Source organism: Castor canadensis, chromosome 4 (genome assembly GCF_047511655.1).
Source record: "Castor canadensis chromosome 4, mCasCan1.hap1v2, whole genome shotgun sequence".
Lineage (NCBI taxonomy): Eukaryota > Metazoa > Chordata > Mammalia > Rodentia > Castoridae > Castor > Castor canadensis.
In genome coordinates, this window is record NC_133389.1 from 43305596 (window position 1) to 43332574 (window position 26979).

A 26979-nucleotide genomic window follows, 5' to 3' on the forward strand; every position below is an offset into this window, starting at 1 on the left:
GGAATAAAAAAAGAGAAAGGCAGCACATGAAGTAAAAAAAAAGGAGATTCATATACATCAAGTTTTCTGATTCAGATAAATGTTTGAATCTTCATTGAGGTGTTGGTTTTATTTGCAATTTAATGAATAGCTTATAAGAGAATATTTACCTACACATTGCACATGTATTATCTCTCTATAATTATAACAAAGGATTAAATATATGACATAGTGTCTGGGAGAACAATTATCATCCCATTTCATGGATAAAGTCAGTAAAACAAAATAGATTAAGTTTTTAAGAAATATAATGATTTGGGGTGAAATAGATCATGAACCAGTTTCCCTAATATCAAATTCTGGATAGCACCAAGAAAATAGCTAATGAAACCTTGGTCGAAAAGTTGGCTGTACCACTTACTAGCTATGAGAACCTAAGCAGGTTACATGCTCTCTCTGAGCCTCAATCTCGTCATCTGCAACTTGGGTGTGATGTAACAACTGGCAGGGGTGCTGTGAGAGGTGACATGTCATAGCTGAATATTGTTTGAACTGTATGGAAACTATAAGTGTCCGATATTTTATGAGGACAAAGGAGGCAAAAGACCTCGCAATTCCTATGGGATGAAAATTCGATAGGAATCTGTTTCCTAAGGGCATTCTAAAAGAAAGGACCTCTTAAAAAAGGACTATATTTTACAATGGATAGTACGCATTGCATGCCTCACGTACAATTCATGGACAGCTACTGCAGATTTAAAAGTTGAAGCCTGTGAGTTTTATTGGACAAGATGAAATCTGCACTATCCGTTTTCTAGAGAACAGATTTTTTTTACCTTCACATCTGAAAGAAAATTCTTCTGCAGGTAAATGTGGTGGATTATTAATGCAGAGGGAAAGAAGAGAACACTGCTGACTGGTACCAAATTTCTAGTATATTTGTATTTCTAATAAGCCTTGGTCAGAAGCCACAGTGAGGTTGGGAGTATGATTCTGGAATCCCAATAATTGAATTTTAATTGTATAAAAAAACTTGGGGAATCAGTAACTTTTAATTCACTCGATGAATATTCTTGGTTCTTTGAAATTGAATTACAGCATCAATATGAGCATGTTTTATAAAGTCATATCAAATCTGCTTTAAAAATATTCTTAGGTTGGGAATGGTGGTACATGTCTATAATCCCAACCACTGAAGAGGTGGAGGTAAAAGGATTGCAGTCTGAGGCTGGCCCTGGCAAAAAGCATGAGAACCTATCTGAAAACTAAAGCAAAAATGGCTGAGAGTGTGATTCAAGGAGTAGAATGCCTGCCTAGCAAGCATGACTACAAACCCTAGTATTGCCACAAAAGAAAATTCCTAAAATATTAACTTTAATAATTAATCATACTTTGTAAGTATAAGTAAGATTCTTGGTTAAAATACTTTCAATTAATATGACATTTTGGGAATTTCAAGTTAGTTTTATTTTCATGAAATGATAGAAAGGTTTCATATTAAAAAGTTTTACATCATATAATTTTAAACTACAAGCAGTTTTTGTTTTTTCATGGACTTATTTGTAAAATGTTTAAAGTACATTATTTTAAACTCAACATTTTCAAAAAAGATGATGAAAACAAACTAGAATAATTATACTGTACCTTAACAACCTTTAGAATGCCTACGTTTGTTCTTTCATTCATTTCTATGTCGAACCAACCTCCTTCATTTCCAGAGATAAAGAAGATGACCGCCATCCAGTTTGCTGAGAACTCTTCATCCAAATCAATGACTCTAATCTGGAGCAACTCTGAATGGAGAGCGTTCTCCTCAATGCTTATGGCATACTGAAACAAGAAGCAAGGAATCACATGAGCTGTCTCGAAGGACTTTACCATGTTTACACTGAGGTGTTAACAGATATCCATTATGCAGTCATGGTATCTGTGTTTATAAGCTCATGTTTCAGTGTTGTAATCCATTTTCCCTATTGTATAAATAAACACTAGAAAAAGTATGTGTCTATATTTGAATTGTGTGACATCAAACACACAATTCAAACAGAATTTTTCAAACAAACAGAATTTTTCAAATAAAGTTTTAAATACAATGGGTTTAAATTTACTAAATTTAACTTTCAAGAACAAATGTTATAAGCTAGGTACTTGTGGTGTATGACTGTAATCCTAGCTACTTGGGAGTTTTGAGATTGGGAGGATCATGGCTCAAGGCCAACCTGGGCAAAAAAATTTGGAAAAAAGCTGGATGTGTTGACCCATGCCTGTCATCCCATGGACAGCAAGAAGCTTAAACTGGAAGGATCATGGTCCAGGCTGGCCTGGGCAAAAAAGCAAGGTCCTATCTCCAAAATAACTAGAGCAAAGCTCAAGTGGTAGATCACCTACTTCACAAATAAGAAGCCCTGAGTTCATACCACAGTACCAAAAGAAGAACGAATACTTACTGAAGACTGCTCCATGTATGGGATGTTATCATTGACATCAAGGATTTTAATGTTGCATTCACACTCTGCTGACATGCCGTCTGCCCCACCATCTCGGTCTGAGCCTCTTACAGCAAGAGAATACTGACTATATTGCTAAGAGTACAAATTATAAAAAAATGTCACACCTGGCATAGACAGTCTTTAGTTTATGTAAAGGTCTTTAAAGTACAGGCTCAACATTTATATAAATCTATGATTAAGACAGGGGTAACCCATAAATCTCACATGAATCAATATAGAAGCTTCCCCTTCCACTTCTAGCAATACTTGTCTAGGATCATTTAAAAGAAGCAACACTTTTTTCTTTACTTTTATTTTTCATTTTTTATTATTGTACTGGGAGTACACTGTGGTATTTTAAAAAGTCCTTGTAATGTATCATACATGAATTTATCCCCTCCATCAGAAGCAACACTTTTTAAAAACCTCATTTCTTATTAATAATAATAGGTTCAGAGGTTGGAAAAGTTTATATAAGGTGAAATGGATGAGATCAAGAGAGAGATCAAGGTTCACCAAAGAAGCATGGCATGAAAATTCTATGCTGTAAACAATCAACCCTCAAGTGTGTAGGAAAAATAAAATGGTTGGTTTCTATTTTGAGGAGGTGGAGTTGTGGTGATGGAGTTACTGATCATTTCTTCTTGATTTTATTCAAAGATGCTTGCATTTTTTAGAAGTTGGTGAAACTATGGACCCTTTCCTAGACTAGTGTATGAAAGCATACTTATTCACAGTTATGGGTATAACTTTAGGGCACTCATAGGTAAAGACATCTTCAGATGTCTTTGTGGCCCCAGAGTTTCCAATGACTACAGAGTTCTTTACTTCTGATGACCCTTTCTTAAACCTCGACACCAATAAAGCTTAAGAGAGTTGGAGAGAAAAACAAACCTAAATAATCAGTTTCCTCAAATGGTAATTATTAAATAATTAAAAATGAGATGGAGGTAACCTAAAAACTGTTAATTTTTGTATTGTTGAAAATACTTTAAAAATCTGATTTATCCTAAATCCAGGGAGATTGCTATTAAATTAAAATTGAATTTGAACAGCAATCAGAAAATAAAAAATCCTCACTTATATCCCTAATATATTATAGTATCACTTACATACAAGTATGCTATATTCTACATAAAGGCAATATTTAAAAAATTAAGTAGATATTATAAAATTAAATCAAGGGACCACATGACATGATAGAGAACACGTAATGCTGGTTCTACTCTGTTAGCAATCATTAGCTCTTATTTGTAAATGAAATGATCATCCTGGAAACTGACTGTTCTGATCACGTGATGTATTTCCCAAAGGTGGGCTGTCAAGAGGCATTACATAGAGAGAAAATAGTAAAAGTTTTACTGTCAGAAGAGCTTAGGATATACTGAAAAGAATCAAGTTCCTTAGCCTCAATCTTGTTCACATGCATTGTGACTCACCAAGATGGGGACATAATAGCAGGTATTGCTTTAATTTATTTCATAATAAAATACACCTTTTTAAATGGAATTTTTGTCCCTAATGTCTTCAAATTTTTTTCTATTATTTTGTAATTTAGTTTCCTGGAATTGAAGCAAATCTTCAATAATTGATGGGATGAGATATGTCAGAATAAAATGTAATTAAATAACACTCATTTTTATTTAAAATATTTCTCACATCATTAGCATTATGTGAAGTGGTTATATATTTAAAAATTTTAAATATGAGCTTCTTTTTATGTCTCTTAAATGCTTTGCTTTCACAGTCAGTTCCTTTAACTAAAAAACAATTTAAAGAAAAAGAGGTACCTCTCTGTCTATAAAATTATTCATTGTTCGAATTTCTCCGGTATATCTGTTGATGATGAACATTGGTGAATCAGAAGGTTCCTGTCTTATGATCTTGAAGGCTATCTTTGAATTCAAATTGTTAGGTTCATCTGCATCAGTAGCATTGAGTCTCATCACCAGTGTGTCTAGAAATTAAGAAAAATGGATTGCAAATGGACAATTTACATTTTTCTTACAATATGGTAATGCAACGATGCATGAGAGTTAGTTGGCTCATATAATGTGCATTGTACTATCTTCCCTTTATACAGTCAACATATCAACATCTTAGTTCTTTCTTTACCTTTGTCTTGATGAAAAGACATTTTACTAGGAGCCTATATGTTACTGATAGTTGGGAAATAAAGAAAATGCATTATTCTGGCATTCTGTTTCTTATTCTAATACAATTTTTGTTCAGGATGCTTATGGTGAAACAAAGAGATATTAAGACTAGATTAACTTTTACTCAAATTTAATGCTTCCTAGCTATATCGTCTTGTTCTCAGTTAACATTTATAAATGGGGATGATAATTAAGCCATCCTCATCGAGTTCATTTAAGAATTAAATAGCTAGTGAGAGAAAATTATATTCTTTTCTTCTTTGTCTCTGTCACCCCACCCATTTTTGTATAACTTAAAAAACGTTCTCACTAGGCATTTAACTAATTATGACTCATTCATATAACAAAATGCAATACAACTGTTAAAGAAGTAAAGGAATTTACTTGTTCTGATATGGAAATATGTTCAAGATATATTTAAATAAAAATTACATGGATTTATACATAAAAGAGGATACTAGTGGTATCCAAAAACATGTCTATTTATGTTTATGTAACTATAAACATATGTACCTAGTAACTGATGACAAAGCTTGCCTCTGAAGATAGTCCCTAGTGAGAGCAAAGAATGGATATCCATTCTCTTCTTACTTTCCTTATTGTGTGAATTTTTACAATGAGCATTTTTATAATGCTATTTGCACAAGCTCAACGTATAGGTATAGTCTTTTAATGGATAAGAATAAAATATAAAGTTTTTTTGTAATTATAAGAAATCATGCCAGTTAAAGGCTAAAAATGCCTATGGTAAACTGAAGTTTTCATTTCAAAGGAATGATTCCATCTTTTGTTTTAGTGCTTGTATTGTATTTATTTGCTCTTGACCTCAAAATAGGTTGTAAGGAATTGATTTCTATGAATGATTTTCAAATAGTTTTCTTTCTGTCCCCTGTCCCCTGTTCTTCCCAGTCTCCAGTGCCCACTATTCCTTGCCATCTTCTACAGAGTTGACTTACTGGTTTCCATGAATTAGAGAGAACATAGTATTTGTAGCTTTGTGTTTGGCTTGTTTCACTTAACATAATGACCTCAGAGAAGTTCAATGAGGGCACCAAAACACAGAGTGAGGAATTACTTATGGTTGTTCTTTAACACTGTGGAATAAGTATTGATTAAAACAACCTAAGATAAATTTCAAAATGACTAAAAAAAGATGAGCACAAAATTCTTAACAGATAAAAATGATTTATGGTTAAAGAGATGGAAATGCTTATTACTCTCAATGTATTATACATGTACTGAGTTATCATAATGTACCCCATAAAGAAATATACATACTATTTCTCAATAAAAATAGTTTAAAAAACATTAAATCAGGAGTGGTTGGGATTGTCCTTCAATACAGACTGGGAGACTAAACCCTCATCCCCATGCCCCGCTACCAGTGTGCAATGTGCTGTTGGGATTTCCTGTTATGGATTCCCTAAAAAGCTAGTGTAGGAGTAACGCTTCTCCTGGCTTTGAGGTGCTGCTTGTACATGACAGACTGGAATGAAGGAAAAGCCTTTCCGTTCTGTATGCTTTTCTAGAGTCTGTCTCTTACATTTGTGATATTCACTTTGACACAGTTAGCCTGTAGTTGCCTAGCTATTAAGAATGACCTGGAAACCAATGTGTTCTTGTTTACCTAATAGTGTACGTTACTTACTTGCATTAGAATTTTCTTCTACTTGTCCTATAAATGTAGACATGGAAAATACTGGAGGGTTGTCATTTATATCCAAAACCCTGACTCTCAGCTCAAGAGGCCTCTCTAAATCTTGGCCCTGTGAATTCAGAGCCCGGCAGTAGATCTAGGAGAGAAAGGAGAAGAATAATTACATGTTAGAACTATTCATCATGTTCTCACATCTTGGGGGAGGGGTGTTATGTTAGGCATTGTGGGAAATTAAAAGAGAAATAGGACATATTATTATTTCCTGTAAGACTATAGGCACAAGCAACATTACATACATAATTATACATAATATAATTAATAAGAGAAGGCAAACATGAACCCAAGATACCATTTAAAAGAAAGCAACATGATAAGATATATAAAGGAGGGATAAAAATAATATGACTTCATAAGAGAACACAATGATTGAGACAGATCTTGAAAGAAAACTCGCAGAGCTGAGAATTACCAGAGTGTTCTTAGCAAAGACAATTTTATGAGGAAAGAAATAGAATCATACAAATGTGTTTGAAATTAAGAATAGAGGTTATGGGGGCTTAAGAATGAAGTAAAGAAGAGTCACATGGGAACTTCAAAGAAATGTAGTATTCCTAAGCTAGGCAGTGGCTATATTACTATTATTTTTCTTTGAGGTGTACATAAGTGTAATGTATACCATTTTACATATGTGGTATATTTTGCAAAAAAAATGCATTGTGCTTCAAAAGCTAATAGACTGGTTTGTTAAATTAAGAGTATTTGTGGGGAAAACATCATGGAAAAATCTAGGATTATAGATTTGGAATTGAAGGCTAAGGAATTTTAATTCTTAGTAATATAAATGAACCAAATAAAAGTGTAATGGAGGCTTAAAAGGTAGTCATTTCAGCCTCCATTGTGAATCTGTGTTCTTTGTTCTGAGACATTCTCTTCTACCATCACTTTGCAGCTATCTTGGATCCCAAGAAGGACCAGACAACCTGCTAGGCGTTAATGACTCTTATTGTAATAACAGCCCACCTGACCAGTCTTGAAACAATGAGCTGCCAGTTCATCTGTGACTGTCATCTACGACCACAGGAATATACCTTTGACTGGGGACTGTTGAACAATTATGCAAACCTCTACCATGCCTCCAATTCTTCCTCCTATTTAAACCTAAAGCAAATGTCTACTTGGAAAAGATGGCCTACACCCTCCCACAGGTGCCCATGTCATATAATAAACTTCCTTTCTCTGTCCTTTACCATTATTCATCTTTTGTGTTTGATGTGTTGGGAAAAGTATTTGCATCTGACTTACAAAACTCAGCATTGGGGCCTCGGGTCTAAAACTTCTTGTAACAAAAGCAACAAGTGTTGATTACTATTCAAAGGTGTTTGGGAGTATGGATTGCTGCTGTTTTAATAGAAGATATTAGAAGATCAAAAGAAGTTTTTTTAGTTTCATTTTTTTTAAGTATTAAAAAGTGTTTCCCATGGTGATAGATGAAAATGGACTAGCTAATGTGGCAAACAGAAGAGAAATGAAAAAAAATTAAGTTGATGGTATAAGGATCTTGAAGAAACAGATAATTATGGGAATGTCTTGGGACAAGCTGTGGGGAAAAGCAGAAAATGGATCTGCTGTTGCATTTAATGGAGAACATTTCTGAGTTGGAGGGAGAGAATTCAGTTGAGATTGGTGGACTCAACCTTTTTTAAATAAAGTTGGTCTTGAGGTTAGCTGTTTAAACTGAAGTGAGGTTAAGGGTTTGAAGAAAGAGGATTCTTAAGCAGTGTGGCAGCTCTTGCAAAAACCGGAGGTGAGCATGAGCAATGTGGATTTATAACACATTATCTTCATTTAAAAAAGAATCCTTCGTTGGCTCCAGAATCATTAATAGCATCAGAGTTAGAAGGAGCAAACATTTTCAACTAAATTTTTTTAAAGATGGAGTAAAATTTGGATACTCTAACTCCCAAACAAATACCCTGCTTTTGCCATGGGAGCTGACTATAGAGATTGCCATGTTTGCTACACATCTTTTTCTCTTAATTTTGTCAGTATCTATTGGGATTCTTGTGAACTAAGAGACACCAAAAATACCGAATATTGAGACTCGTGAAATCAAATCAAGCATGAGCTAATATCTTCCAAGAGTAACTTAGGCCTTAACATATATGTTAACTTGTTACCACTTACAATGAAAAAAGGAGTGACTTCTCGATCAACTATGGATGTTATATTAATTTCACCAGTTTTCTGATTAATAATGAAGATTCCATAAGGTGGTTGATCAATTCCTACTCCGGAGATGCGGTAGGTAACTTGTTGGTTTGCAGCACAATCTGAATGAATCTGCAGAAAGAACACAGTGAAAATATCACATGAGAAATAAAGAGTTCTATGCTTGATATATGACAGCTACCTTTCTTGATAAGTGTTGACGGTGCAGTGCTTGCATTATTTGGGAAATGTTTGAAAACAGAGAATTGTTTTCCTAGATAAGTGAAATAACTATTGTGTTTTCAAAAGTAACTGTATAATAACTATAGTATTTTTCATGGCAACTGACAGCACAATAAAAAAATTCAATTTCTATTTCTACAAAACAATAAAAAGTAAAATGTTAACCTAATACATCTCGGTCTATAGTTGATCCTGTGAGTACTTTGTCTAGAGTAGCATAGTCTTAGGGAGTTTATTAATACTGTCGTTACATAACTTTGATCTTCAGATTTTAAAACTTTAAGGCAAAGTTTTAGGAGAAAATTTTGAGTGGACTTATGTAGGTAACAAAGGCTTTTTGAAGCTCTTGATTCTGCAAACTTGATCCATTCACATTCAGAAATAAAGACGAAAGTAGAAATTCGACTCTACTAAATTTTACAGTAGTAAGATCACATGCAACGTACCACCTCTGGGCGTGTTGAAGGCTGAATCCATTCTTTGAATCACTATATTTTTTTCATTTAGACTCTGAGGTGATACATGTTCATGTATATTCATTTTGTCAGTGAGATGAATCAAGGCTTAGCTGCTTATCTGAGTACCTAACTTTCTCAATTTACCCCTTTAGGAATTTTAGTCTTCATAATCTAAATAATTATAGCTCTTTTCTGTATCACAACTTCTCAGTGAGATAAGTCCATAAGATATGTAAAAGACAGATTCTTTCAAACTTTGACCCATCCGTTTTGACTTTCAGTTTTATGCTTTCGCAATCCACTTACTTTGGCAATTGGGTTTCTCTTTGAGTTGTCTTCGCCTTCTCGACAGGCTGCAGCAAACTTGATCCATTCACGTTTTTGCCTTCTTATTGAATGCCATTTGATGGTGCCATTTTTAGTGTTGTAATCTCTTACCTTGAAAGAGTAAGATAAAGTAATAGTATATATTAACTTTTATTTATAATTTGTATTCCATTGGAGATTTTGGAGGAGGGGTGATTATATTAGAAAAAAAGGATGTTTGATTGGAAAAATTAGTAATTTTGATAATCTATTAATTTTAACATTAGCCAGGTGCCAATGGCACACTTGTAATCCTAGCTGCTCAGGAGGCAGAGATCAGGAGGATTGCAGTTTGAAGACATCCCTGGGCAAATAGTATGTGAGACCCTAGCTCACAAAAGAAAAATCACACACACAAAAAAGGGCTGGCAGAGTGGCTCAAGTGGTAAGATGGCCTGCCTAACAAGCGTGAGCCCTGAGTTCAAAACCTCAGTGCCTCAAAAAAAAAAGAATAAATATTCTTTAGAACATATATTGTCACTCCCAGACCATTCTCCTTTTGTGTTGTTGTTGTTTTTTTTGTCTTGCTAGGCAGCCCATGTTGACTTCCAACTCTCAATCCTACTGTGTTAGCCTTCAGAGTGAGAGATTATGGGTCCAGCCACCAGGCCCAGCCCTTTGTGTTTTAATTAAAAAAAAAAATGGATCTGCTGTATCTTACCTGGATTCGAAATTCACTGTTAACTTCCACCACCACCTATAAAAATAGATAATCACAATGCTTAATTTTGAATTGAATGCTTTAATATCTGTATTATCCAATCATAAAAAACTAAGCAGCCTTGTGAGTCAGTAGAATTATTTTATCAATCTGCCTGCAGGTGGATTTGATTTACCTCCTGGGTCTGGTGGATGCTAAGAATTCTTATTGTTTTGCCCCTCAGGTTTTTTCTCATTATTACTTTTACTTTTTTAACCTTTTTTTTTCATTCACACCTTGTGCAGATACTCAAGATCACTTTGGTGGGATACTTGAAGCTAGAACCCAGGGGGACGAGAGTTGGAAACTCAGGATTTCTTATAGTAAATTTTGTGACTGAGAAGCTGGAAATTTTCTGTTGCTATTTAGTGACAGTTGACAATCAGCTGTTATACTAAAATTTTGGGCTATTTTCAGGGCCCAACAAGCTTCAAATAGAAAATTGTTAAAAAGAATTTAAAGCAAAGATGGGATAGGAAGCAGAAAAATACTCAAAAATATTCAGAATATTTGTTTCTTCACCTTCTAATTCTAGATGGAAGATTTCTAGTATTTTGAAAATTTTTGAGATGATATTTACGCTTGCTTTGAAATATGAAAATAAAAATTGAAATATTTCTTTATATAAAAATGAGTTAGCATTTGATTTTATTGTTAGCACTGAAACCATTATCAATGATACAAATGCATCCTTGCATAGCAAGGAGAGAAAAATGCAAGCACATAGGGACAAATTTCTGGGTTTAGAATTTCCTTAGCCATTTCTCTTGCATTAAATAATTCCTCTGGTCAAACAAAAGAGGTAGTCAAACAGAGTTCTGCCTAGTTTAAGCTCTGGATTTGATCATTACGCTGGATTTGAAGCATTAGGATGATTTAAATTACTTTTTTCTTAAAAACCACAGACACTTCTTAAGATGTAGACATTCATGTATCAAGTATATTATGCATATATATATTTGTTTAAGATATTGTAAAATATATATTTAAAAATTAAGTATGAATTTGAAGTTTGTATTTGTTGTTTTAAATTGCAGAACCAATTAAAGATGGTGTGTACATTTTTAGTTTTTGTCTCCTCCTAAATAAGAAATGTTCAACTTCTAATTGAATTTTTTCATAATAGCAAAGTATGAAAATGATAATCATAATCAGATTAATCTGAGTCACTGAGATAAGAAAATTATAGATTGTATTAAAAATGCTAATAATAGGAAAGTTTAAAATTTAGTTTGTTACTTTTTATAGTTGGTTTTAATTTCATCCTTAAAGAAAATGTAGAATTTTGGGTTCTGAGAACATATCTTTTAAAAATTGTCATGACTGATAATTCAAGAAAACATGTATTTAAGCTTAATATAAGTAGTGTGAAAAGAGAATTATTTATCCATCTTATAATGCTAATCATTATAATTATCATTCTACAACTCACTGAATGATGACTACATACTAGGCAATATGTTTAGAAATTTCTATGCATTTAATCCTCACTACAAATACATGTGGTTGCTACTATTCTTGTCTCCTTTTACAGGTGGGGAAATTGAGACTTGGAAGTTAACTTATGGCAATATACAATCCCATACATTTCAGCCTAAACTTATGCTTGTGAGTTTTACAATAAATGTAAGCTAGTCTATTGTCTCAAGCAAATTATTAAGTAAAACGTGCTACAAAGAATTGACATTATATCTTTGAAAACTCAAAAAAATCTTATTTTAACCTAATCTCATCATACCCTTGTGATTAGTAATGTTTATATGTAATAATAATAACAACAGCAACCATAATACATGGGTGAACAAAACGAAAATTAAATGGCTAAGACATGTAACTGTAATGTCTGGAAAGCCTTCCTGGAGTACAGAACTGAGAAGATACTAATGCAAATGCACTTCTTGCTACCTGTGAAATTTTGAGCATTTCTTCTCTTATTTGTGGGCATGGGATGGGAATGTGGAGATGTCTTATATGTCAGTTTGGAAGCCGTTTCTTCCTAACTGTGTGTGTGCCTCTGCCATCTCTTATTACACTTCCCTTCCTGCAATGAAGCACCAGTGCCTGCTGTTTGTTTAGGATAACTATGCCAGATGACTAAGAAGTCTTTTCAACTTTATGAAGCTGGGTCATTCTTTTTCCCATGAGAGGCAACTTAGGCACAAGACCAAGTAGGTTTCACCATAGTGTCAGACTCACAATTGGATGGGTAATTAAAAAACTGCCAAGTCTGCTAAAAAATGTGGTGGGTTGACTGACCTAAGCTTATTTTCTTTTGTTCAGAGTACAGAGTAAACTCAGATACAGAAAGTCAGTGTTTTGCTTTCAAAGGCAGAATAATAACATAAAGAGTTCAATGGGAGAATATATAGGGAACTTAAAAAACTAAATTCTCCCAAAACTAATGAACCAATAAAGAAATGGGCAAGTGAACTAAGCAGAACTTTCTGAAAAGAAGAAATTCAAATGGCCAAAAAACACATGAAAAAATGCTCACCATCTCTAGCAATAAAGGAAATGCAAATTAAAACCACACTAAGATTCCACCTCACCCCTGTTAGAATAGCCATCATCAGCAACACCACCAACAACAGGTGTTGGCGAGGATGTGGGGAAAAAGGAACCCTCTTACACTGTTGGTGGGAATGTAGACTAGTACAACCACTATGGAAAAAAATTTGGAGGCTACTTAAAAAGCTAGACATTGATCTACCATTTGATCCAGCAATACCACTCTTGGGGATATACCCAAAACACTGTGATACAGGTTACTCCAGAGGCACCTGCACACCCATGTTTATTGCGGCACTATTCACAATTGCCAAGTTATGGAAACAGCCAAGATGCCCCACCACTGACGAATGGATTAAGAAAATGTGGAATTTTATGCAGCCATGAAGAAGAACGAAATGTTATCATTCGCTGGTAAATGGATGGAATTGGAGAACATCATTCTGAGTGAGGGTAGCCTGGCCCAAAAGACCAAAAATCATTATGTTCTCCCTCATATGTGGACATTAGATCAAGGGCAAACACAGCAAGAAGACTGGACTTTGAGCACATGATAAAAGCTTTAGCACACAAGGGAGGGGTGAAGATAGGTAAGACACCTAAAAAATTAGTTAGCATTTGTTGCCCTTACTGCAGAGAAACTAAAGCAGATACCTTAAAAGCAACTGAGGCCAATAGGAGAAGGGGACCAGGAACTAGAGAAAAGGTGAGATCAAAAAGAATTAACCTAGAAGGTAACACACACGCACAGGAAATTAATGTGAGTCAGCTCCCTGTATAGCTATCCTTATCTCAACCAGCAAAAACCCTTGTTCCTTCCTATTATGGCTTATACTCTCTCTTCAACAAAATTAGAAATAAGGGCAAAATAGTTTCTGCTGGGTATTGAGGGGTTAGGGGGGAGAGGAAGGGGGCGGAGTGGGTGGTAAGGGAGGGGGTGTGGACAGGGGGGAGAAATGACCCAAGCCTTGTATGCACATATGAATAATAATAAAAAAAAGAGTTCAATGGGTAGGGTCAGAAAATCTTCAGTGTATTTTCTAAAGTCTAGAGTTTTAGTTTTCTCATTTGTAAAATGGGTAGACTAAGTTATATTACAAGTACCTTTCCAGTTCTAACCCTAATACCCTGTGTGCAGTAGGAAAATATTAAAGCATTTTGATCATGGGAAAGGAGTGATAAAATTACGGGGTTAAGAGAATACTTGGGCAACAGTTCGTAGGAGCGATGGGAAGAGACAGAAATTACAGGCTGAGAGAATCTGTCAGTCTTCTGTGTCAAGTCAGGTTAGAGGTGAGGAGGAGCTTAACAGAAGGAGAGGCAATGGGAACCCCAGAGATCCAGAGACAGATATTGGACTGACAGAATCCGCAGGGTTTGAGAACAGAGGGAATGCTGGAGGAAAGAGTGAAAGGAATCTAAGCATATGGTAGTTTTAAAAGTGGGGCTGGAAATAAGGAAGTAGCAAAATTTAGCAGATTAGAACACATTGAATTTGAGATGCAAGAGAAAGGCCGGTTAAAAATGCGGAGCAATTTGAAATATGGATCAGCACTTTGAACAAAAGTTTAGACTACATTTGTAAGTTTGAGTTACATCTGCTCAGATAAAATTGTTGAAATCATGGACAAATCTGAAACTCCTAGCATAGAGGATACAGAAAAGAAACAGCTGTGGTTGATGATGACAGTGGGGGAATTTCTGTATTTTTGTAACTGGAAACAAGTGTAACAAACAAGAAAGAAAGCAGAGAAGGAATGGCTGTTGCAAACAGAAGGAAAATATAATGCATTATAGCAGATGTCAAAGGTAAGAGAAATTGAAATACATGTGAATGAGGGTCAGATGACATGTGAAAGCTGAGCAGAGTGAATCCTTAGGGAATCCTGAGATTTTCTGTGTCCTTCCAGAGATTATTTTTAGTTACATGGAGTAAGCATTTGCCTGACTGAAAGGTATCACAGAATAAGAAGAGGAGGAGGACATAAAGCTGACCATCTTTTCAAAGCATTTGGTAAGAAAAGAAAACAGAGGGCTGGAAGCATGGCTTAAGTGGTAGAGGGCCTGCCTAGCAAGTGCAGGGCCCTGAGTTCAAACCTCAGTATCACCAAAAAAAAATGGTTGAGATAAAACAGAAAGACAAAATGATAGAATTAGATGCAGGAATTAAAGAAATTGGGGAGGATCTATGATTTTTGAAAGGAAGGGATTTTGACTTGAAAGGAGAGACATCCAGAAAAAAGATAATAAAGGTGTTATGATGGAAACAGTAGGAAGGAATAGGCAGAAAAAGAAACTATAAAGACAGGATAAGGAAGAAAGGAAGGGAAATTGAAGTACATTGCTGTGAGTGAACTAGACTTTACCTTTAGAATAAAGGTGAGATTGTGTCCTGAAAATATGGGAGTAGTTTGGATCAGAAGTTTGGAATTTGTGTTACGGAGGCTGGGGTAAAGGTTCTCTTAGAAATGAGTACAGGGGTTGTCAAGCTAACTGAGCATAGCTCGACTTTCATGCCCACTGCATATGGGGCTTGGGATAATCACTTACCCAGACTGTGCCTCAGTTTCCTTATCTGTTTTAAGACTAAATCCCCTTGTAATCCTAAAATTCTATTAAAGCTGTGAGGAATTCATTTCAATGAGTTCTGCCCTTCTCTGTTTTAGGAGCCAATTCATTAATTTTTTTAAAGCAGGATGCAAAATTGTATTCCAACACTTCCTTTATTACAGGTAGGTTCATCAGGTGTTTACTTTTTGACATTGAACTTTATACTTTCATATAGTAAAAATTAACTTGCAAAAGGATTTTTGTAAAGAAAACCTTTCGCATAATTGTGAGGTAGTCACAATTTGTTGAGCATCAGATTCTAACATATTTGTTAAATGTCATGTATGTCACAAAGATGAACTTGAAACAAAGAATATAATTTGCTTCTTAAAAAAAACCCTCCTCTTTTGTCTTTCTTTCGTACTGCTTTGACAAAGAATATCAGTCTGTGGTTGATGAGACCTTAATGGGTTAATTTCCCATATTTATTCCTTGGTTTATTTATTTCTTTGACAAATGCATATTTGAATGTGTATTATGGGGATCCAAGGCTGCATTAAGATTTGTAAAGGGTTTAAACTCTAAAATTATTATTGTAATTAGATGAAATGCTAAGCAGATACAATAGTACAACATAAAAATGTTAGAAAATATCCAAAATGATTATTTCTATTTTTTAATTCCTTGAGTTTTTTGGAGTATGTTTGGGAAAGAAATGCAAACTATCCAAAAATTCACCTCAAATGCTTGTGTTTCATGTGATTGGACACCTGTTGAGTAATCTTGCACTAGCACAAGGTGTTGTGAAGGACAGGAATTAATCAGACACAGAACCTGTCTCCAAATAGCTTACAGTCTAGTAGTTTCACAAGCAGCAGGCATCTATTAACTTGTGACAATTTGATTTCTCATTAGACAAGGGTAAAAGACTGCACTCTATTCTCAAAGACCAAGTAAGAGTATGGATCAGTTGCCAGTGGCATTTAAGAAAAAAGTTTGACCTGTCTAAGCCCATGAAAGTCATCTATATGTCAATCATAACCAGCAGAGGTGGCATGGCCCAGCACTTGGGGAGGGTGTTCCCTCAGATGAGGGAGCATAATAAGTCTAGTTGCCATGCCAAGCAGAGCAGGCTTCCTACTTATATATTAGGCAATGTCTGTTAGGACACAAGAGTATTCAGCAACAGTGTCCTTCTTGGGTGCAGAATTAAGAACTATTAGAAATTAATTGTTCTGGGTTTGAATCATATGTCCTTTTTTTTAGATTCACAAGCTTCTTCAAATATGTGAAGGCTGTCTTAGGGCCAGGCTTCAGATTTACCAAGTCAGCATTCCTCTGAGCATTAAGTTTTCCTTTTCTTAATATACAAATCTGGCAAAATATTGTTTACTCTTTGACAACTCAATATAATTGAGTGGTGATGAATTTATACTCCTTGTTTATGTAAAGGTGAAAGAAGATGGTGGTCCTAAATCTACATTAAAATAAGAAAGCTTTTGGAAATACCATATTAATGAAAAGGATTACATTTAAGTAAAATTTATGTTTCACAGAACAGATGAACAGAAATACTTCTTCCATTTCTTATAAAATATTAATCTCTATGATACTTTTTTGCTATAATATGGGCACAAGAAAGCAGAGTCCTTTTTTTGGCTTGTCTTCTGCTTAGTCTGTACTAGTTAGTGAGTCTACTTGCTTTTGGTGATAGTGAAATTAAGGGAAGTTATGATATCTGGTTCAAATAAATGGATGACCTGTGCAATCTTCATAATAAAACAAATATTATTTTCAGTGTATGTTAGCCTGAGTAATGAGAAAAGTTCCTGCTCATATCCTAAAGAATTTCAAATACATTCAAATTGTAGAGTTGGTTTATCAAGCGGTCAGAGGGTTTTCTTTTCAACTGAAATATTAACACCAAAGAAAGGAGAGAGTAGTGTGATGAATAGTAAACAGCTAGACCAGTTGTGGCAATAGATAAAACAGTTTTCTGTTTTTTGAGCTTGACCTGCAGAAGTGTGTTTTATAGAAAGAGTCATCTTCAGATTTGTATCAATGTTAATGGACTAATTGGATCAGACAAAGTTGAAAGCAATTTTCAGAAATCATTAGAGTGCTAGAAATTCTACTGGTTCTGTTTTGCTTTCCCACAGTGACAGTGTTATACCTTTTACCATTGTCACAACCATGCACACAAATTTCTTTATGTTTGTTCTCTGGTTGGAAATAAAAATACATTTCAATTCCTCCTTCCACTATATATACCAATTACATGGAAGAGAAACAAAGAAAGAAGAAAAGGAATGAAAGAAAGAAAAGGAGAGATATAAGGAGGGGAGAGAGAGAGAGTATATGGAGGGAAATGGACAAGTAATGTCTTTGGCTTGCAGTGCTATAGCAGGTGTGGGCTGTTGTCTGTCCAGGATTGCCTGAACTGTGGATAATCCATTGTTGATCACTTAGAGTAACTCCTCTGCTTTATTCTTTCTGATCCAACCCACTAGTTTGAACAAGCTCTAAAACTTTTCCTTTCACATATATTGAGCAGACTACATAATATGCTGTAAACAGATAGTGGCCCCAACTCTCAAATGGCTTTGCATTTAAACATATTATCAGTTTAAATGTCTTAAGGATCTTCACAATCACTCAAACTTATATTTCTAACATGGATTTTCATTTACTAATATTGAACAGAGAATAATATAAAACTTTTATGCACATTTCTTTTTCATATTTTTATAAAGGCAAACATTCACAGTGAGTTTAGATGAAAGAAAATTGGAATATTGGAAGTTTGCTATAACACTGGTTATCTGTAAAGAAAAATATTTTAAAGCAAGAAGGAAAAAAAAGAAAACCCAAAACAGATTAGATAGCTCCAAAAGATATTTATAAAATCATTGGTAAAATTGACAGTAAAAATAAATGATGATCTCTAAAGCTTTAGGAGTGAAATATTTTACAAAATAAGTTATGATGTCAATATGAAAATAAAATGTTTAAGTTCATTATAGTAAAAATTTTAAAAGAAACAATCCTTATAAGCAATATGAGTAACTCATGGTGGATTCCCAGTAAAATATGACTAAACACTCCCCTGTTTCTGAAACCAACCCACAAATGAAAAGGCTGTCCAAGCGCAGAAAATAAAAAACAAATGCCCAGAAATCTCTCTCCAAAGACAGAACGTTCAATCAGGTGACGTTATTTTGATATAATGATACATTTTATTGAAGAATGACTAATGAGAAAGCGGCTGTTTAAAGAAGTTTTATGGAACATAATTACTTAGAAATAATCATATAAACCAAGAAATAAGGTATAACATAGATTCAATGAAAGTGTACAAGCATCTGAAAAACTTTAAGCAATTGGAAGTATGCAATAGGTCATTGATGAGTCAAGTTTATATGAAATTGAAAATTAAAGTGTTTGATTATTTGGCAATATACAAATATTCCTGTGGGCAAATGACAGACTATATAACACTCATTGATCCTTGCCATTATACTAGGTTATGATATCATCTGATCCTAAAAAGCCATTAAAAAGTTTATGGAATAGGAGTAATGTTTGAAGGAAAGCTTATAGCATAATTGATGGTCACTTCTAACCAAATGTTATTGGTTATGAACCTTCTTTTTTTCTTTCAGTGTTGGGGATTGAACCCAGGGCCTCATGCATGTTAGACAGGTGCCCTACTGTGGCACTCTATACCCAGTCCTATGACCTTTCTTAATTAATAAGTTGAATTCAAACTAACTAGCATACTGCGAATAAAAGATCTAACTTGTTATTATATAAACCTAACATTCCAGTTTGAAAATTAAGCAAGTAGAAACAAATATGAGCCACATCTTGCCAAACCTGGAGGGTGATTTACCTGGCACTTGTCTTTTTGGATAACATTAACCTTACTGTGAGAGAGGCTATGACTTTAAAATTTACCAAAAGTGAAATTGATGTAGCACCTTGGTGTTGCACTTATTATTTACCATCTCTAAAAAGAGAAAACTAGAAACCAGAAACACATAAGGGGGAAAATGATAAATCATTTTATTATATTGACTGTCAAACATACAACTTTTATATCACAATCATTATTGACTTTCCAGTGGCAAGAAATTAGTATAATAATAATTTAAGCATAATTATAGCCATTCCTTCACTGACTATGTTATTTATAAATCCCTTAAGCTGTCATTTTTTGAAATTACAAAGGTTTTAATTCAACAGCATGGGGTTTCTGATAGTAGGAGTATGGTTCTAACAACATATGAAACTAATGAACTTGCTCGGATTACAAGGTTAGTCACAGATTGCTAAGATTTTAATTTATATGGACCCTACTTTTATGTGGCAGTGGTTCTGCAACCAGAAATACCTAAAGAATGGAAAATGTTAAAGTTGAAAATCAGGACACACCTGCGATATTTAATTTAAAAGCCCACCTGCAAGTGAGAACTTGCATAGCAAAACTAAGAGTATATGAATTTCTCAAGTTCAATGTCTTCCCAGTATGACTTAGCAATGCCTTGGATGTCAGAGAGTGATATGATGAGTGGGCACTGAAGCATGAATATGAAATGAGGTAAGAAAGAAACACTATTTAAAAGTCTAGTTCATAAAATCACCTTGTCATTAACATAAACTTTTAATGGGTTTAGGTTAGAAGTACCACTAAATAACACTTTCTAGAAAGTTCTCACTTGCTTATGATGAGGATGAGTATGAAGGAGCTTTTAGTAGAGTCCACTTACCAGGAAAATGAACAGCACTGCAGCTGTGCTGAGGGAGTGCCAGTCCATCGCTGCTTCTGGGATCCCTTACATCCAAGACCCAGGGAGATTTGTTTGTTCTTCTCTGCTCTTTTTCTTTCTCCCACTCAGCTGGTGTCTGATTAAAATAATTTCTCAGTAGATGTTCTTACATGCAGGCTTTGAGTTGTTTCTGCCTTCCTCTGGGAGAAGGACTGAAGGTACGTATAACCAGTCTGGATCCCCACCCTAAAAACTTGGGCTGGTCTCACTGAAATGCTTGACAAGATCATCACTGCTCCCAGGTAAAAGCTTAGGGACACACCCTTCTTCCAGCTGAAGAGCAACTCTCTATGAGGCTGGGACAGATTCATTCCTCTACTGAAGGTTTCTGGTGGCAGGCACTCAAAGAGACCAAAAGTATGGAGGACGATGCAGTTGATAGGGGCTTCTCATCCTAGGCTTTATTTACAAGTCAGTTAGCTTCTCTGCATATTAAAAAGGCAAGTATAGTTTGGGTGCTCATAATATTCAGAGGATCATCCAGCTTTTGTTCAGAGCCAAACCCTGAGGTCACAGTAGAAAATTACAAGCTTTCCATTTTAGTAGATGTTAGGAAAGATTCAGTTATATTCTCAGTTGTTAAGCGATGGAAAATTTACTAATGTTGAGAGTGAGGATTATTTTTTGAAAATACAAGCAAAACTATGGTACTTACAATTATTAGGTTCTCTATATAAGCCACAATTCCCTTTAAGTGACCAGCCTAAATTTGGGGAAGCCTACATTGTCTCTCTATATGAATATTTTTTTCTTCCCAATTATTTTTCTCCCTATAAGATTCTGTTCTTTCCAAATGCCATAAAACAAACTTCAAAATATCCCTATGATAGATTCAAAATAAACAAAAAAACCCACCAATTAAAATCCAGTTGGTAATTTTTCAGATGAAGTTTAGTGCCTGAATTACTAATAGGAATATAGAAAGCTGCTCTTCAAGTGAGGTGGGTGAAAAGTCATGATGATTCCCAAGCACAGAGCCAAGAATCTGTACAGTAAGCCAATTAGAACACAGGGAAATGGCTGCCCACACACGCAAAGGGAAGGCTGCGTGCAGCCCTGGTGTTCCTGACATAAACGGCGTCTTACAAAAGGCAGTGTTTGAACACATTGTCTTGGCAACGTCTAGTATAAAACTGTGAGTGAAAAGAAGCCTATAGGTGCTGGATGACTCCAGAGTTTGAATTGGAAGTCTGGAATAAGAAACCTATATGATAAGATGCTGATTACAGCCAAAAGGATACTAAAAATGTCCCAGAAAGGAAGAATATCTCTGAAGGTCAGTCTACTGAATGCTGTCATTTTGCTACAGTTGTATGGCAGATGTTACTCAATGGTTGTTCAAAATATTATGCAATTCATTATAGAGCATAGAAGGAAAGAAAAAGGCTGCCTATATTTGTTTGCAGTGAATAAAAATGCTTATATAGGAATTGATTTATATGAATAAATAAAATAAAAGGAAATGGGCAGGCCAAATTTCTCACTGGTCAAGTAAAATAGAATGTTGCCCTATGACTTAGTCTGAGCAATATATTAGTAGGTGGATTGTCTAACCATGAATGACAGAAGACTCACTGGACACCAGAGATGAAAGGACCTACTCTTGTAGACTTCCAGTGACAAGTGAATGCTTTATCCACCTTGGATTCTGGTTATGATGCCAGGGTGTGCACGAATCTTCTTCACCCATGCAATTACCCTTCCTTGAGCCCAACCCTGGTTCCACCTCTTATTCAGTACCCTGCTCCAACAATCCCAAACAACTACACAATTTGTAGGGCAGCAAATTCTCCACCAGCTTTCTGGAGAGGAGGTGTGGCAGAGCAGTGACAGTCTTGACAGGCACATGAGAGCTAACGATGTTAAGCACGGTGTGAGAGGGAAAGTGTGAGTCACTATTCTTCCTTTGCCTCTTTTCCTTTCTTGCTCACTTTAATGTCCTTAGAACAGTGCTGTCCAATAGAACTTGTTGTAATACAGAAACGTTCTCTATCTGTGCTGTCCTAAATGGGAGTCACTTGCCATATGTGAACATTGAGCATTTGAAAAGTGACTATTATGACTGAATTTTTAACTTTAAATAAGTTAATATAAATCCAAATGACCATGTGACCAGTGACTACCTTTTCAGACAGTTTAGAATGGATAGAACATCATTGCTTTGTTATCTGCTTTTCTTATTTCAAGCCTTAACTCTTGATCTCTAAAAACTCAACTGCCTTTAATTAAATCAACCCTATTTATCTTCTTAACTGGGGGAGCTCTAACTTTGTTCCAATTTCCAATCAGCACTTTTTAATTCCCTTTCCTTTATGTAAACCTATGATCTCAGTTGGGCCCAATCCCTTTTCCTGATTCTTGACCATCCTCTTTCTTAATGCTAATAAGTTAAGATACTTTGAAACATGGGCAACGCAAACCCTTCTGGTGCCAACATTCACATGTTGTCCTTTCTTTCTTGCACTTATCTGTAACCTCACCCCACACTGCGGCATAGCTGTGCTATGCAAGCTGCCTCTTCTGTCTGGAGTCAGCACTCATACTGTGATTCGGCTCCCAACCTTGGTTGGTCTGTGTACCTCCCCATGCATACCAATAGTTTCTCATTTTGCACAAACCTTCTGACATTTGGTGATTTTTCTACTGAAATTTCCCTAGTGAGTTCACAAAGTTTCCCTTGGGGATCCAAATTCTGGGAAGAATTTCCTCTTTTTGAAAAGGCACTACGAACTCTGGAAAGCCATCCAAGTGTCTGCATTTCTAATTTCTTCACAGCTTGGGATGTGGTAACACTTTCTTGAGAGACAAAACGTCTTTGACTAAAGGTGATAGATTTTTACTAGAGTTTCTTAGGTTTTAATAAAGTAACTGACTGTGTATCCAAAATTTCCGCAGTCCCCTTAGCATGGACTTATATTTCAGACAAACCTTTGGAATATGCTTTTATGTCATATGTGAACCTCTGGTTTCATATATGTCAAAATTACCTCAATCACTCCTACAAATTGTCTTAAAACTAGATGAAAGACAAAAATAAATCTTAAAAATGGAGAAGAAATCAAGGCAAATAAATAAATAAATCTTTGCTTTTACCTCTATATTAGTGTTCCTATGAGATACATTGTTTACATTGTTTAAAATTAGTTTATATCGAAATGAGTCAATGTCACACACAAAAACACCTGGAAGATAGGGGTTGCTGTTTTAGATGAGAGACTTCTTTTCACATGTAAATGACCCTAGGCAATTTTTAATCTTTAATTGGATCCTTGGTTTGAAAGACACAGCTATAAAGGTAATTTGGGGGATAGTCGAGGAAATTTGAATAGAAACCATTAGAGAATTATTACAAAGTTTATTAGTGTGCATAGCATTGTGCCTTTATTTTATAGATATGTGCTTAATTATGCAGGGATGAAATCTCATGACGGCAGACGTTTTCTATAAGGAAGTTTAGCAACAAAATGGATGAAGTAAATATGATAAAATGTGAATAAGTATTAAATTTAAAGGTAGTACATGGTGTTCTATTTTTTCTGTTCATCTGAAAATTGTCATAATAAAATAAAAATGATAGACTCAAGTGGGGGCTTGGAAAATGATGGCTGTGGTCCAAATCTGGCTCATTGCCATTTTGTTTGATATTGGAACACAGACATACTCATTTGCTTATATATTGTCTGTGGCTAATTTCATGTTACAAAAGGCAGAACTGGGTAGTTTTGAGACTGTGTGGCTTGCAAAGATGAAAACCTTGCTAATTTGGCCTTATACAAAGTTTCCTTCTTCCTGGACTAGATGAATAGAATATAGATTGTAGTACAAAATAGGACTTATTGGTAAATTTGCTGATTTTAGGAGAATCCACAAAATCGATCTGCAAGGTGTGAACATAAATCACGATGACTGTGAGAAACCACTAAAGAAACTGATCACTGAGGAAAAGATAAATCATGCTAATCAAATTATATTTTTAGTTTTATATTTTCAGAAAGACTTTGTTTAATGACAAGAATAATTCATAGCCTAATGCTTCTTCCTTTCTTTTAAAACAGCCAAGAAAACCTCAATTTTATTTTTTTCTAGAAAACTCTAAAATGAGAGTTCAATAGCTTCACATATTAATATGTTTTATACAGAAAAAAGTGTTTATGAGAAGAGGAAAATCTCATGATTTTTGAGAACCTTGGACTCTATCTTAGTACATATTTTATGATAAAATAAGATTGTAAAAGAGAGTAAATATTAGCATTTGTGCTTTAAAATTTTTTAAAAGTGGCAATTCTAATTAAGGATCCACTCATTGCATGTTTATTACTATGCTGGGAACCATGGAATACTAAAGATAACTTATAAACGCTGGCTGTAAGGAGGTTCCATATGAGTAGCAAATTAGTGAAACAGAAGCATCATTACTCTTTTCTGGAAGCCTGTGCTATATCACACACCTATGTGTATTAGTTATTGCACCAGTGTAATATTTTAATTTCATGTGTGAGTTCAGTTCATCTTCTTAAATTATCATCAGTTCAGTTCTGAGTTTTCCTTTGGCTTACTGTGTGCTTTGCACTATGCAAGGTACAGGGGTTCCAAAGATAGATATAGTATGGTCCTTGCCCTAAGTGGCTCCAGGCAGGCTGGAAAGAGAAAAACAACAGACTTTTTTCCAATTTGATAAATGAAAGCATGCATAAGATGCTTTGGGAGCCCTTAGTTCAGTTTTGTTGGAGGTGACAACTGAAAAATCTCATACTGTTAAAGACTACACATTAATGACAGAACAGAATTGATCGACAAAATGCTGGACTTCTTCCTTTCCTAGTAGTTTACCTAAGTCCTCCATTTTATATTTAAAAATTTGTATCTTTATTTGTCTCAGCTTTGCCTTTTTGTCTTTATTTCTACCAGTGTGAATCCTTTCTAAGCCTTCATTGCCTCGCATTGCTGTGTCATACTTCCAATTTTGCCTTTTACAATGAAACAGTTCATTTAAAACCCATTATGTATTCACTTTCCAGAATGATGTTTCTGCAACATTGCTTTCCTTATGTTATATCTCTTCTTAAGAAAGTGCCAAAACTCCACATTTCTTCCCAGATTAAAATGCCTTTGTATTGCAATCACTGGCAACAAATTTATATCTCCAGGTTATTTAGTGGATCTGTTGAAAAGAAAGACATCACTTTCCACAGCCTTAAGATTGTCTACCATTGTCTTCCATGTTTGAAGACCAAGTCTTTGATGGTGATGATGTCATGTATTTTAAGGGAAACTTAGTGACCGGTGTTTGTCTAGAATAGTTTCCATTTAGTGGTATGTGTATAGTCCATGAGCAGGTACAGTTTATTTCATTAATTTCAGAAACTATTGCTTACTGTGATCTTTAAAATGCAATTCTACCAGTATTTCCTGAAATTTCATTGGGTCTGCACTGGTGGATGGGAGATAAAATAGATAATAGACGTTCTCATCTTTCAGAAAGAGATAATTTTGACTGGATCTTGAAATGGCAATGAAGCTTGTCTCTGTTACAAGACAAAATAACATATGTGCTGTAGGAAAGGTTGTAGTGTTTTGTGAGCCCCTGTAAAAGGGAAATGATTTCCATATTAATAGAACTGGAGAACTCTTCATGAAAGGCAGATTTTAAAAATTTCAATATGAACATATTCATAACAAATGGAGATACAGATGGAAAAGAAGGCAGAAAGAACTATGTACTTATCATGGTAAAAAGAAGTCGTATTACCCCTGAATATAGTATTTGTGAAAGGTAGCAGGTCTGATGAGTTAAGAGAAATAGAATAGGGACAGAACATGGGAGGAATTCCAATGGCTTGCAAAGGAGTTTGGATGATACTGTGGTAGTCAGAGAAATACTTTCAGCTTTTGACAGATTTTCTTCTGTTAAAGTTGTGCTTTAGAAAAGTTTGTTCTGGAAGTTTTGTGATGAATGGATAGGCAAGAGACAATAGAGAGAGGAAGATACGTTTGGAAGCAATCTAATAATGGTGGCAGTGAACCTGAAATAATGCCACCTTGGTAGGAAGGGAAAGGACAGCAGAAGTGTGACGGGACAGTATATGTAGTATGAGATGGCAGATTCAGAGGAAGTGGAGGAATAGGGAAATTAGAGAGTGGTAAAACATTTCATTTCTTTTAAAATTAGATACAAAGAGAAGGTATTGGTTCTCTGGACAAAGAAAATGAACTCTGGGGATAGGGGTGGAAATTAAAAAAAAAAGTTTGACAGAGGTTTTTATAGAAGTATTAACATTTAGTCTGCGTTTTTTTTCTTTTCTCCTTAATAAACTCAAGCCTTCATCCAGATTTTAATTTGTCACATTCTCTCTCTCTCTCTTTCCCTCTCTTCCTCTCTCTCTCTGCACACATTTTTTGTTTTGCTAAATAATTTGAAAGCAAATTGAAGATATGTCATTTTATTTTTCAAGTACTACAGTATATATATTCTAATGACATAGATTTCTGCTATATAATCATAGCTTAAGTGTCTTTGACAAAAATATAAAAAAATGGTGATGGTAATGAGCTTTGAAACACTGACTGAAAAGAATACATGAATTCATAGTATTCCTTAAATGGAAACTCTTCTGTAGAGAAGATTGCTAGCTAAGAAATATAGGGGACAAATAGCATTAGAAAATTTTAATGTCATATCCAATAGTATAACTGACTTAGGCAAATATCATCAATGGGTGTCAATGCTATTGAATGAAAGTCTTTTTTGGAAATGAGGAGCTCCAGATTTGACTATCATATTGTCCTCTCAATTGATAAAACTTACCATTGTACATAATGGGACAAACTGACATATG

The 26979-nt window shown here is 34.8% G+C and overlaps 1 protein-coding gene and 1 long non-coding RNA gene across 3 annotated transcripts in view; one reads left to right on the forward strand and one right to left on the reverse strand.

Annotated features, from left to right (window-relative positions):
- Dsg1 (desmoglein 1) overlaps nt 1-20221 on the reverse strand; it is a 42553-nt gene extending 22332 nt beyond the window's left edge. Inside the window, exons 1-8 of the mRNA XM_074070094.1 lie at nt 20084-20221; nt 10218-10253; nt 9497-9628; nt 8466-8621; nt 6273-6417; nt 4259-4425; nt 2427-2561; nt 1624-1809 (exon numbers count right to left, since the gene is read on the reverse strand). Of these exons, the coding sequence (XP_073926195.1) occupies nt 1624-1809; nt 2427-2561; nt 4259-4425; nt 6273-6417; nt 8466-8621; nt 9497-9628; nt 10218-10253; nt 20084-20131 (1005 nt within the window). The 5' untranslated portion in view covers nt 20132-20221. The remainder of the gene's footprint in view (nt 1-1623; nt 1810-2426; nt 2562-4258; nt 4426-6272; nt 6418-8465; nt 8622-9496; nt 9629-10217; nt 10254-20083) is intronic.
- An 883-nt stretch (nt 20222-21104) lies between these two features.
- LOC141422496 (uncharacterized) overlaps nt 21105-26979 on the forward strand; it is a 35398-nt gene continuing 29523 nt past the window's right edge. For both annotated transcript variants that reach the window (XR_012447082.1, XR_012447083.1), the window contains exon 1: nt 21105-21419. This is a non-coding gene — a long non-coding RNA (uncharacterized lncRNA). The remainder of the gene's footprint in view (nt 21420-26979) is intronic.